Source organism: Helianthus annuus, chromosome 4 (genome assembly GCF_002127325.2).
Source record: "Helianthus annuus cultivar XRQ/B chromosome 4, HanXRQr2.0-SUNRISE, whole genome shotgun sequence".
NCBI classification, from domain to species: Eukaryota; Viridiplantae; Streptophyta; class Magnoliopsida; order Asterales; family Asteraceae; genus Helianthus; species Helianthus annuus.
In genome coordinates, this window is record NC_035436.2 from 104,353,858 (window position 1) to 104,368,482 (window position 14,625).

Genomic DNA, 14,625 nt, shown 5'->3' on the forward strand with positions numbered 1-14,625 from the left:
TATATATATATATGTGATTAGGAGAACGGTTATGAAAATACGGAAACCCTAGACTTCTTCCCTACTAGCGGCTGCCGTGAGACTCGATTTCCTCAAAGAGCGACCAAATTACTTCTTTGTTCTGCGTGGTTAGTGCATATTGTTATTATCCGATTATGTGTAAATCGTGTATTCGAATAATATTCCTGCTTGTGTCTTGGTAGTATATAATTATTGACTTGAGAATTGTAGGCATGTGAATCTGAGCAAGCCATGTGATTTATATATATATTGAATTGTCAGTATGTATTTCATGAATACTAATTATTGAGATCAATTGTTGTGTGTCAATTAGTTGACTTGTCGGCTAACATGTTATGTTGGTCCAATTAGAGTAGAGCACCCTGGATACTCATATATATATAAAGTAAATTGTGCATGCCTATGTTTTGTGTAGTAGTTGTCGGCTAGATCAGGTGTGGTCAAATTGAAATCAATGGCATCTTACACATCAAAAGAATAACGTGCACCGCATGTGTGTGTGTCGGCCAACATGCTTCATATTGCATGTGAATTGACGGCTGGCCCTCATCTAGAGATGTAGGTTACAAAAATTAAAAAGTCAATAGTTGCAGGAGGGCATGTGGTGAGATATCCTTGGTTAGTGGGTTGGGCGGTTAATTGAAGGTCATTGGTGGTGGGTTCGGCCTAATAGAACTAGGGAACCGAATTCTTGAGGGTGGTGGCTAATCTTGCATGTGACCACCTCACTTTATTTGATTAATGTTATTAAGCGGTCCAATCATGAGGTTTGGGCGGCCAAACTTTCTAATTGGTAGTAGTGGGCGGCCTAAAGAACTATTTAGGAGTTTATCTTGTTTGCTGGGATGATATTGACGAAACAAAATTTAGTCTGACGAATCACCGGTTGGCGAAACTGGACTTTGATTTCGCCAAGGGTGGTTGACGAAATAGAGGGGGTGTTTCGCCAAGGGTAGTTGGCGAAACAGAATGTGTTTCGCCAAAAATGTGTTTCGCCAAATGTATAACCTATCCAGTAACTCAGTCTAATCCTGTTAAATATTAACTGAGATATCTAACTGCTGTTAAGTGATGTGCATGACTTTTATGATAGTGGATACATGCTAGTACTTCTGTGATTATACCTATACGTGAACAACTTGGATATAAACTGATTATGTATATGTGCGTAATTAGGACGTGAATAATTATCTGTGAGCACTCACTTAGCATACCGAGCAAACCAAGGTGAGTTCACACTCTTACTAAGGCATGGGATTCCCAGGGCTAGGGAATGGGATTGAAAGGATAAGGTTGAATAGATTCATACATACACTGTTACTAGACTACCATACCATCGTCCTCGGTTGTGCAGGATACATACGTAAAACCTACGTATACTTGTATTGCTTACTGTCCTCAGGTTGCGAAGGACACTCACGTAAAACCTACGTGAACCGATACTCACTACTTCCTCGGTTGTGTCAGGCACTTACGTAAAACCTACGTAAACCCCCGCGTACCACTATCCTCGGTTGTGAAGGATACTTACGTAAAACCTATGTAAACTTGTACGTATTACTGTTCTCGGGATATGTAGAACACTTATGGTTACGAATAGTCTAGTGGTTATACAACATGGGAAGCCCCCACCAATAGAACGTACTATCGGCCCAGTAGAGCCACATGTTACAAACGAATATACTTTTACGCATTTACTTTCTGTGAACTCGCTCAACTAGTTGTTGATCCTCTGTTACATGCCTTGCAGGTCGTTAGATACATGGAGCTTGCACAGGGAGGAGCTGGTCGTTGTGGGCTTGGATCGTGATTGTCTTGTTAATCACTTGTGACATTTGATACTTTATTATGATGGGTTTTAGTTATACGATTCCGCTAAACAATAATAACTTACTTATGTTTTGGAACACCTTTCATAAGGATTTGGTTTGGTTTAATAGCAATTACTTTTACTATATATATTGTTCTATATGATTGGTGGCTTGATCCTAGTCAGTCACGCTCCCAAGCGGTGATACTCCGCAGGTGGATTTTGGGGGTGTGACAGATTGGTATCAGAGCCATTGGTTATAGAGAATTTCGTTTTAATATGGGAAAACGTTTTTATTAAAACCGGACTATAACCAGAACAGTGCTCTCAACGACCCACAACGACGCTTCGCTCCACGTGCAAAACTCAACATCCTAGGTAATAAGGTTTATGTTTATTGCCTACATGCTAGAATTTCATAGAACTTTGCTCGTAGTATGCTTAGATTACACTGCTCATTACTTGTTATTGCTTGAGAACACCTATGTGCTTACACACTTCTGTCATCGCACTATTCGCGAACCTTTCTCACTTATGTTGCCTTTGATGTGAAGATCAATGGCCGGACGAATTAACATGACACAAGCCCAGCTGACGGCTTTCGTTAATGAACAAATTGCTGCGGCACTTGCAGCTGCTCAAGCAGGTAGTATACCCTGCAGTTTAGACTCACACTAGGATCTTTAGATCCTACATTAACTCTTGTGTTTAACCTTGTCCTATTCGTACACAATAGGTCAAGACGCTCAGCAGCCCGTTTGCACTTTCAAGAACTTCATGGATTGTCGTCCTAGCACGTTTAGTGGCACTGAAGGAGCGGTTGGACTCCTCCACTGGTTTGAAAAGCTCGAGTCTGTGTTCGAGATGTGTGAATGCCCTGAGGCTCGCAGGGTCAAGTTTGCCACTGGCACCTTAGAGGGGATTGCGTTAACTTGGTGGAACGCACAAGTGCAGATCCTAGGGTTGGCAACTGCTAACCCCACCCCTTGGAATGATTTCAAGGAACTGATTAAACGTGAATACTGCACTCTGGAAGACATCCACAAGCTGGAGGATGAGTTTTATCATTTGAAAATGACTGGGTCAGAGATCGAAGCCTATACCAAAAGGTCAAATGAGCTGGCCGTGTTATGTCCATCTATGGTGGACCCTCAAGTTAAGCGTATTGAATTGTATCTCAAGGGGTTGGCGCCAGAAATTCAGAGCCATGTGACATCGGCTAATCTTGACAACATCCAGGCTATTCAACGCCTCGCTCACCGCATCACAGATCAGGCAGTGGATCAGAACAGGCTGCCTAAGCGCATTAGCGCTACTGCTACCGCTACCGCTGCTACTACACTTGCTACTCCCAGTGACAACAAGAGAAAATGGGATGGGGATTCCAGCAAGGGATCAGCTTCAGTTCAGTCACAGGTTCAGCAGCGAAAGACTGACAGTTATCAGAGTCCCAGTCAGCACTCTTCAGGCAGTCACAGGCAGGGCGGATATCGAGGGAACCTTCCAAAGTGTAACCACTGTAATAGACACCACAGTGGCCAGTGCAACAAGGGTCGCTGTCAAAGATGTCTCAAGATGGGTCATGAGGCCAAGGATTGTAGAAGCCCTCGGCCTGCGAATCAGAATCAGCAGCAGCCACCAGCACAGCAGAATCAGCAGCAGGGCAACAAGGGATGTTTTCATTGTGGTGTAGAAGGTCACTTCAGAAGGCACTGCCCTCAGCTAAACAGGAACCAGAACAACAACAACAACAATCAGGGAAATGGCAATGGCAACAACAACAATGGTGGGAACAACAACGGCAATGAAGCAAGGGGTCGTGCATTTGTGTTGGGGCAGGGTGACGCCAGAAATGATCCCAACGTCGTTATGGGTAAGTCCCTTCTCGACAATATTTATGTTACTGTTTTGTTTGATTCGGGTGCGGATACTAGTTATATGTCTTTGAAAATGGGTAAATTGCTAAAACGTACACCAACACCCCTAAGCACCAAACATGTAGTAGAACTAGCAAATGGTAAAAGTGTAGAAGCCACGCATATAGTCAAGGGTTGTAACATCGTTCTAGCCGGTCAGACCTTCTCGATAGATCTCATTCCTATAGTTCTGGGTAGTTTCGACATCGTCATCGGCATGGATTGGTTATCCAAACAGCAAGCAGAGATTCTATGTAGGGAGAAGATCATTCGTATTCCTCGTTCTGGTAAGGAACCTCTCGAAGTTCAAGGTGACAAGAGTGGTGCAGTGGTTGTCATCATCTCTTTCTTGAAGGCTCAGAAATGTTTACGAAAGGGGCATACGGCTATCTTGGCACTTGTTACTGATGCATCGACAAAGGAGAAAAGGGTAGAGGATATTCCAGTTGTACGCGAATTTCCTCAAGTGTTTCCTGAAGATTTACCTGGTCTACCGCCTCATCGCCAAGTCGAGTTTCAAGTCGAACTAGCTCCAGGAGCAGCACCAATAGCCCGCGCACCGTATCGTTTAGCTCCAACTGAATTGGAAGAACTGTCTAAGCAACTACAAGAGCTCTTGGATAAGGGCTTTATTCGTCCAAGATCTTCGCCTTGGGGAGCTCCAGTACTATTCGTGAAAAAGAAGGATGGCACATTCAGGATGTGCATCGATTACCGCGAACTGGACAAAGTCACAGTGAAGAACCGCTATCCTCTTCCTCGCATCGACGACTTATTCGACCAGTTGCAAGGGTCGAGTTACTACTCCAAGATTGATCTAAGGTCAGGGTATCATCAGCTGAGAGTCCGCGAGGAGGACGTCTCCAAAACCGCATTCAGAACTCGCTACAGACACTACGAGTTTTTATTATGCCATTCGGGTTAACGAACGCGCCTGCCATATTTATGGATCTTATGAACAGGGTGTGCAAACCCTATCTAGACAAGTTCGTTATTGTCTTCATCGACGACATTCTGATATACTCCAAGAGTCAGGAGGAACACGAGCAGCATTTACGTCTTATCTTGGAACTTCTTCGAAAGGAACAACTGTACGCCAAGTTTTCAAAATGCGACTTCTGGCTTCGTGAAGTCCACTTCATAGGCCATGTGGTGAACAGGGATGGGATTCATGTCGATCCATCCAAGGTAGATTCGATCAGGAACTGGCCTGCACCGCGTACACCAACGGAAATACGTCAATTCTTGGGTTTGGCGGGTTACTACAGACGGTTCATCAAAGATTTCTCAAAGATCGCACAGCCGCTTACAATGCTGACACAGAAGGGTGTCACCTACCGTTGGGGAGACTCCCAGGAAACCGCTTTTCAGTACCTGAAGGATAGATTATGCAGCGCACCTATTCTCTCATTGCCAGAGGGCACGGATGATTTTGTGGTATATTGTGACGCATCGATACAGGGGCTTGGTTGCGTATTGATGCAGCGGGATAAGGTTATTGCTTACGCTTCTCGTCAACTCAAGGTTCATGAACGAAACTACACGACGCACGATTTAGAGCTGGGAGCTGTTGTTTTCGCGCTTAAGATATGGCGACACTACCTGTACGGTACCAAGTGCACCATTTACACCGATCACAGGAGTCTCGAGCATATCTTCAAGCAGAAGGAATTGAACATGCGTCAACGACGATGGGTCGAGCTGCTTAATGATTACGAATGCGCCATCAAGTACCATCCAGGCAAAGCCAATGTTGTGGTTGACGCTCTCAGTCGGAAAGACACTCTACCTAGGCGTGTACGAGCCTTACAGCTCACTATTCAGTCTGGTCTTCCTGCACAAATACAAGATGCTCAGGTGGAAGCATTGAAACCCGAAAACGTAAAGGCTGAAACTTTGCACGGCTCAAGGCAACGAATGGAACAAAAGGAAGACGGCGCCTACTATGTAACGAGGCGTATTTGGGTCCCACTTTATGGCGGTTTACGAGAGCCTGTGATGGATGAAGCACACAAGTCTCGCTACTCAATACATCCAGGGTCGGATAAAATGTACCACGATCTCAAAACAACATATTGGTGGCCTAGCATGAAAGCCCACATCGCTACTTACGTCGGCAAGTGTTTGACTTGTGCAAAAGTCAAAGTGGAGTATCAGAAACCAGCGGGCCTACTTCAGCAACCCAAGATACCGCAGTGGAAATGGGAAGAAATTTCCATGGATTTTGTTACAGGCCTACCCAGATCCCAGCGTGGGAATGATACTATATGGGTGATCGTGGATCGACTCACCAAGTCTGCACACTTCCTGGCTATTAAGGAAACGGATAAGTTCTCCACTCTCGCAGACGTTTATCTTAAAGAAGTTGTTTCGAGGCACGGGGTGCCCACCTCCATCATTTCGGATCGGGATGCACGATTCACGTCAGAGCTATGGCAAGCGATGCACAAATCTTTTGGCTCACGATTAGACATGAGCACAGCATATCATCCTCAGACGGATGGGTAGTCTGAGCGAACGATCCAGACTCTTGAAGACATGCTTCGGGCATGTGTTATTGATTTCGGCAACGGCTGGGAAAAGCATCTCCCTTTGGTGGAGTTTTTCGTATAATAACAGTTATCACACCAGCATACAAGCTGCTCCATTCGAGGCATTGTACGGACGTAAATGCCGGTCACCTCTCTGTTGGGCAGAGGTGGGGGATAGTCAGATCACGGGTCCAGAGATTGTAGTGGACGCCACGGAAAAGATTGCACAGATACGACAACGCATGGCGGCAGCACGCGACCGTCAGAAAGCCTACGCGGACAAGCGTAGGAAGCCTTTGGAATTTTAGGTCAGGGACCGGGTTTTACTTAAAGTCTCACCCTGGAAGGGTGTGGTTCGTTTTGGCAAACGGGGCAAACTAAATCCGCGGTATGTCGGACCGTTCGAGATCATTGAGAAAATAGGCAAAGTGGCCTACAAGCTAAACCTACCAGCTGAACTTGGTGCAGTTCACAATGTATTTCGCGTGTCGAATCTGAAGAAGTGACTGTCAGATGAGACCCTCATAGTTCCTTTTAAGGAACTCACTATCGACGAGCGGTTGCAGTTCGTCGAGGAACCAGTTGAAATCACGGACCGGGATGTCAAGGTCCTCAAGAACACTAGAATACCTCTTGTTCGAGTTCGTTGGAACTCCCGTCGTGGCCTAGAGTATACCTGGGAACGAGAAGACCAAATGAAACTCAAGTATCCCTAGTTATTCAAAAACCGTGCAACCACTACTGAGGCTGAAGCTACTACAGAATTTTGGGACGAAATTCCAAATCAACGGGGGGATGATGTGACACCCCAGGAAAACCAGTAAACGATTCAACTTACCTAGCTTCCCCAATGACCGCATGCTAAATTTCAGGACCAAATTTCTTTCAAGTTGGGGATAATGTGACAACTCGAGTTTTCGACTTTCACTGCATGTTGACTTTGACTATTTAGTTGCTTGACTTGTTGGACTTGTAATTGTACGCGTGGTGTTTTAATGAAACGCATTGTCGTTGTGCATATATGTGATTACTTGCGGTTGTAAAATATAATATTAGAATTATTATAGAACACTTAAATCACGTAATGCTCGACGAATCGAGATGTAAGTCATCATCAAACAAACTAGACGAAACAGAATTGTTATTCGCCATCCAACCCACTCGACGAAACATAAGTGTTTCGCCGAGAGCCCAGATTCGCCAAAGCCCAATACGGCCCAAACTTGTATGTGTAAAAATATATATATATATATATATATATATATATATATATATATATATATATATATATATATATATATATATATATATATATATATATATATATATATATATATGTGTTATTAGGAGAACGGTTATGAAAATACGGAAACCCTAGACTTCTTCCCTACTAGCGGCCGCAGTGAGACTCGATTTCCTCAAAGAGCGACCAAATTACTTCTTTGTTCTGCGTGGTTAGTGCATATAGTTATTGTCCGATTATGTGTAAATCGTGTATTTGAATAATATTCCTGCTTGTGTCTTGGTAGTATATAATTATTGACTTGAGAATTGTAGGCATGTGAATCTGAGCAAGCCATGTGATTTATATATATATTGAATTGTCAGTATGTATTTCATGAATACTAAATATTGAGATCAATTGTTGTGTGTCAATTAGTTGACTTGTCGGCTAACATGTTATGTTGGTCCAATCAGAGTAGAGCACCCTGGATACTCATATATATATAAAGTAAATTGTGCATGCCTATGTTTTGTGTAGTAGTTGTCGGCTAGATCAGGTGTGGTCCAATTGAAATCAATGGCATCTTACACATCAAAAGAATAACGTGCACCGCATGTGTGTGTGTCGGCCAACATGCTTCATATTGCATGTGAATTGACGGCTGGCCCTCATCTAGAGATGTAGGTTACAAAAATTAAAAAGTCAATAGTTGCAGGAGGGCATGTGGTGAGATATCCTTGGTTAGTGGGTTGGGCGGTTAATTGAAGGTCATTGGTGGTGGGTTCGGTCCAATAGAACTAGGGAACCGAATTCTTGAGGGTGGTGGCTAATCTTGCATGTGACCACCTCACTTTATTTGATTAATGTTATTAAGCGGTCCAATCATGAGGTTTGGGCGGCCAAACTTTCTAATTGGTAGTAGTGGGCGGCCTAAAGAACTATTTAGGAGTTTATCTTGTTTGCTGGGATGATTTTGACGAAACAAAATTTAGTCTGACGAATCACCGGTTGGCGAAACTGGACTTTGATTTCGCCAAGGGTGGTTGACGAAATAGAGGGGGTGTTTCGCCAAGGGTAGTTGGCGAAACAGAATGTGTTTCGCCAAAAATGTGTTTCGCCAAATGTATAACCTGTCCAGTAACTCAGTCTAATCCTGTTAAATATTAACTGAGATATCTAACTGCTGTTAAGTGATGTGCCTAACTTTTATGATAGTGGATACATGCTAGTACTTCTGTGATTATACCTATACGTGAACAACTTGGATATAAACTGATTATGTATATGTGCGTAATTAGGACGTGAATAATTATCTGTGAGCACTCACTTAGCATACCGAGCAAACCAAGGTGAGTTCACACTCTTACTAAGGCATGGGATTCCCAGGGCTAGGGAATGGGATTGAAATGATAAGGTTGAATAGATTCATACAGACACTATTACTAGACTACCATACCATCGTCCTCGGTTGTGCAGGATACATACGTAAAACCTACGTATACTTGTATTGCTTACTGTCCTCAGGTTGCGAAGGACACTCACGTAAAACCTACGTGAACCGATACTCAATACTGCCTCGGTTGTGTCAGGCACTTACGTAAAACCTACGTAAACCCCCGCGTACCCCTATCCTCGGTTGTGAAGGATACTTACGTAAAACCTACGTAAACTTGTACGTATTACTGTTCTCGGGATATGTAGAACACTTATGGTTACGAATAGTCTAGTGGTTATACAACATGGGAAGCCCCCACCAATAGAACGTACTATCGGCCTAGTAGAGCCACATGTTACAAACGAATATACTTTTACGCATTTGCTTTCTGTGAACTCGCTCAACTAGTTATTGATCCTCTGTTACATGCCTTGCAGGTCGTTAGATACATGGAGCTTGCACAGGGAGGAGCTGGTCGTTATGGGCTTGGATCGTGATTGTCTTGTTAATCACTTGTGACATTTGATACTTTATTATGATGGGTTTTAGTTATACGATTCCGCTAAACAATGATAACTTACTTATGTTTTGGAACACCTTTCATATGGATTTGGTTTGGTTTAATAGCAATTACTTTTACTATATATATTGTTCTATATGATTGGTGGCTTGATCCTGGTCAGTCACGCTCCCAAGCGGTGATACTCCGCAGGTGGATTTTGGGGGTGTGACATTAGTATTGTAAGAAAATGAACTATCTATATCCAAATGTAAACAAATTTTAACTATTTCTTGAAAAATAAAGTCAAGCAACTAAGTTTCAAAAACATTAAACATAAACAAACCAACCATTGTTCAAAACAAAAACTTTAAATATTGTTCAAAAATAGCAATATCTCATCAATTCTTTAATTGATCTTCACTCCACCTATGTATTTGTCTCCTGGTTTCAGCTTTTTCTTGTGATCAATCGCTTTTTGAGTTGCCTTGTACATTGACTTGTACCACCCTCTTGTTTCCATCCAGTTTTCAATACAATCTTCAATTGTTTTTCTCAGTTGTTCATTGTTCTTTCCCTTCCTTTTGAGCTGCTCTTGTTTCTTATTTATGCAGTTTCTTATATATTTCAAAGTTTGATTTGAATACCTACAAATTTCACTCATTTTGAATAAAGCTTTCTCCTCTTTAGCATCTTTGAAGACTGCACATATTTCTGGTGTGCCAAAGATTGCTCCAGTTCTTGCTAATTTCGAAGGAATTTCAACTGGAATTGATGTGTTGGGAGGAGGTATTAACACCTTGGTGCTGTACTCAAAATTGTTACATAGATCAAAGTCTGCCAGTGCTGCTCTCTTGTATATTTTTGCTCCTACACTTTTAAGACTATCAAGGGCTCTTCTGATCACTAATGAACTACCTTTCCATTCATCAATGATATTCTTCATTTTGACTATATCCATTGGGTGAACATCATCAGCCAGATCTACATCAGTAACCTTTTGAACGTTTTTATCTTTTCTGATCAGGGTATACTTGTTTTGACTTTCGTTTCCTAATATGCCTCCAGCGGTCAAAGTATCAATTCTTTCAATAGATACTATTGGATTGGTCAAGTGTTTGTGCAATGTTACCCAGCTGCCATTGTTTCTTTCTTCAATAATACTCTTACTTATTGGTGAGGGTGGCCTTGTTGGGTTGTCTTCTGGACCTTTCCAATAGTAGTGCTTTAGATATTATTCCGGATACATGATTGTCTGTAAATCACCTTCCAGCACCATTGATTCTTTGATGTTGCCTTCTGAATCTTCTCTCATTATTTTTCTTGGCCTTTTTGAGGAAGTCACTTCATGTTCCATTCTTCTCTTCTCTTTTGTATCCATACTTATGCTTAATTATGTTTCTCCAGTGATGGTTGTAGAAGATGGTTGAACTGGAATATGTTCTTTCAGTTGAATCTTTGAAGTGTCTGACTTTGGGACATTTGGTGGAGGACCCATGGGTAACTTTTGTTTATCTGGAGGTGGACCCATGGTCTGCTTCTGTTTTTGAGTTGTTGAAGTTTTTGTTTGCTTGGTTTGTTCTTGTTGAATGGCTTCTTGTTGATGTTGAAGAGTTTCTGATCCTGTTGCTTGTCTTTCTTGTGGAATTGGAGCTTTCAGTTTATGAAGATCAACTTTTGCTAGTGTGGCAACATTGTACTGCAATCTTTTTACTAACAAGTGGATGTTAGTAAGAGCTTGGGTATTTGTTTCTTCTTGCTTCTTCATTTTCTGAAACTCCTGACTTTCCTTATTTCTTTGTGCGGTCAATTCCATTAATAGTTTCTCAAAAGCCTCAGTCATGTTGCTGTTGTTGGCTCTGAGAAAATGTATTTCTTCAAGAATCTTTCCTGAACTTGAACTTTCTCCTGTAGTTGCAACCTCAGTCATCTTTTTATTGATATCACGCAGTTCTTTAAGAGCTTTCTCAATTTCTAATGAGCTCTCTTTGTTTTCTACAGACTTTTGAATTGTTTTGAGAGCTGCATTATTTTCTTCTGTTTGTTTCTGCACAGTTTTGACGGTTTCTGATAAAACCTTGATTTCTGATTTTTGATTTCTGATTTCTTTCAGTATCAGATCAAGTTTTTCCTCCGTGGCTGTTTTCTCAGTAGCAAATATGTCTTCAAGTTCCTTATGAAGTTGTTTAGGGGACATAGTTTGATGTCCTTGGGAAATAGGAGAAACAACAGATGTTTCTCTTCTAACACCAGCAGAAAACACATTTTTTGATGTTCTGAGGTTAAGAGGATTGGAAGAATCCAAATTCTCTGTTCCCTCACCAGAAAATTGAAACAAATTCAAGTCCTGGTTTTCCTCATATCCTTGAACCCTTTCAGGTTCTCCATGAGTTGTTGAGAAACTCGTATTTTTCTCATCCAGGTTTGCTTGATCAGTAGACTGATCTCCACCTATTGCCACCACATTTTCCTCCGCAGAATCTGATTCAAAAAATGGGTCTTTTGTTTCACTCACATTTTGTTTTGTAGAAACAGTGCTTATATGTAAAATTTCATATTTTCCTTGAATTGGTTCATCAGAATGACTCTCAGAATTATAAAATATATTGAGTTTAGATTTTTCTGCACCTGTTTCTCCCATATGTGAGCCTTCAGCATGATGCTCTTCTGCTGCAAGACTCATATGCACATCTTCATCAGCTGGATGAGGATCAGATTCATCCTGCTGCTCCATTCTTGGTGTGCTTGATTCTTCTGCATCATGCTTCATGGGTGACACATTTTCAAGCCCTTCTTTGGTTTCTGCTTGTCTACTTAACATCCTCAGATATTCTGCTCTGTATGGTGAGTCTTCTGTTATCAGAAGCATCATACTTTCTGATAGAATAGGTACATCAAAATCTGACTTCCAAGACCCTGCAGCACTCCTAGGTCTCATGATTTCTGTCTTCCACATAATTTTTGATTTTGGAATTTGTAGGTTCCTTTCAGAAAAGGCATCAGAAATTATGATTGACAAAAATCTTGAAAAGGGTAAATGTGAGTCTATCCTTCCAGTTTTAGTCAGAATTGATCTTCTTATCAGATTAAATATTTCTGTTTCGAAATCAATATTTAGCCCATTTATGAGGCTGAACATGATTGTCAGAACATTCATATTTATCTAATCTGTACCTCCAATCTTTGATGATAAACACTTGTTCGGGATCTCCATTAATACTTGCCAGATAGCAGGTAGCTTGTATCTCTTGAATTCATTGATCTTTGAAATCTTTGTTTTGTAGCTCATTACAGTACCAAGTTGTGCGAACATATCTTCTTTTCTTGGTGCTTCTACATAGCCTTGGTTTAAGGGTAACTCCAAACATTCCCTTATTTTCTCTGGTGTAATTGTAATGAAGATATTTTCCCATAAGTGTGATGTTAGCTCCATTTCATTTGAGACCTCGAGAGTGTTTACAGCTTGTTGTAGCAGTCTTTCTAGTATATCTCTGGTTTTTGTAAAAGCTTGAGCCATCGGACATCTGATCAGAAATTCAATGAGAATTTGACACTTTATGTCGTATTCTTCAATGTTAACATTCATTGCTTCATTGTTGCTTTTCAGTGGAAGAAATTCAGCTTCAGTGATCAACGGAACAGTGTGTTCAATTGATGGTGAATTGATGTCGGTAGCAGCCATTTAGGATCTGGGTTTTTCCTTTGAAAATGGTTTTTAGGGTTTGAGAATGAAGGTTGAAGATGGAAGTCTCTCGTGGGTTGTTTGTATTCAAGGTGGTTTATGAAACCTTAATGATGTTTTAATCTCTTAAAGAAGCAACCGTTTTTTCAAAAACCTTTGGTTTATCTCTAATTTAATGTATATCTCTTTTGAGGATAATTAGAGATTCCAACAATTTAAATGGATAAAGACTAGTATCCAACTTTCATCTTTTCTCTGTGTGGGATCCCTTCTGTTTCAAAAAGGGTCCAATTAAAACCTTTTCTGAGTCTGTGTATCTTCCCATGTTGTCGTTTCAAATATATATATCAGAAATTCTCTAAGTAATTCTTGGATAGTTGAATTTCCTATATATATTATCAGAATACATTTGATTCATTTATAGAATTTTGATCAGCATTTTTTTTTAAGATGAGAGGGAATGAGTAGAGTTCGAAGAATTTTTATGTGACAACTCGAATTTCCAAGATTTCTATTTCGCATTTATTGCACGTTCATTTATTATTTAGTTGTTTACTTGCACAATTGATTGCTATGGAATTGTATACGTTTTGATGCAATGAATCGTATTGTATGATTGTGCATGGTTGTTTGTTAATTGTGAAAGACTTGGTAAATATATGAACTTGGTGGTGGAACTATGAAATTGTTATGAGATGGTGTGCATGTGTAAAATATGATACTTAGGGAGGTAGAGGGTAATTAGTGAAATCCTAGAGATACTTAACCCTAATCCCTTTTTCACTAATCATTCTCACAAAAATCCAAGCACGTACTTTCACTTTCTCTGGCAATCATCATCACCAAGATATTCATCACTCTTGATTTCTCTCCTTCTCTAGAATCATCCAAGGTAATTGTGTAACCATTGTTTATTAGTTGTTTGATTGTTATCAATGCTTGATTCTTGTAATTCTTGTAAACCCTAGTCTTCATATGATGGTTCTGTGTTTTTGACTTACGTTGATTGGTGTGATATGAAGATGATTCATCGTATAATCCATTGTCTGATGGATTAGATGCTTGATATGATAGAATGCTTGATTGTTGATTTGGTTTCTTCTATGCAAAAGTAAAGAGATTAGGGTTCAGGATCGTATGAACATGCTGTACGTTACTTTTCTTATGTTGTTATGCAATTAGGGTTTTTGAATCCGAACTATGTGATTAAGATAGTGTGAGTTTAATCCATGAAATCTTGTCTGACGTTTATAAGATTGATGTTGTCTGAGTTTTAGGTCATGATCTCTTGGCCGAACTTTGATTAAAGTAATGCATGTCCGACCTTTATATAACCAATGCATGTCCGACCTTCTAGTTGAGTATAAAGGTCCGACCTTTATTAATGTTTATGAGTTTTGTCCGACTTTTAACTACTTGCCACTTAGTCCGACCTTTATAGTGTTGTTATGGTCCAAATTTCAAACAAGTATACCTGTCCGAGTTTTAAGTAAGCCAAGGGGGGGG

At 40.8% G+C, this 14,625-nt stretch overlaps 1 protein-coding gene across 1 annotated transcript; it reads right to left on the reverse strand.

Annotated features, from left to right (window-relative positions):
* Positions 1 to 10,830: 10,830 nt before the first annotated feature.
* Positions 10,831 to 12,375, reverse strand: LOC110880858 (shootin-1-like). Its single transcript, XM_022129297.1, has 2 exons — positions 11,841 to 12,375; positions 10,831 to 11,645 (listed from the first exon to the last, which is right to left on the reverse strand). The coding sequence occupies exons 1-2, from the start codon at positions 12,373 to 12,375 to the stop codon at positions 10,831 to 10,833; spliced, it is 1,350 nt and encodes a 449-aa protein (XP_021984989.1).
* Positions 12,376 to 14,625: the final 2,250 nt, after the last annotated feature.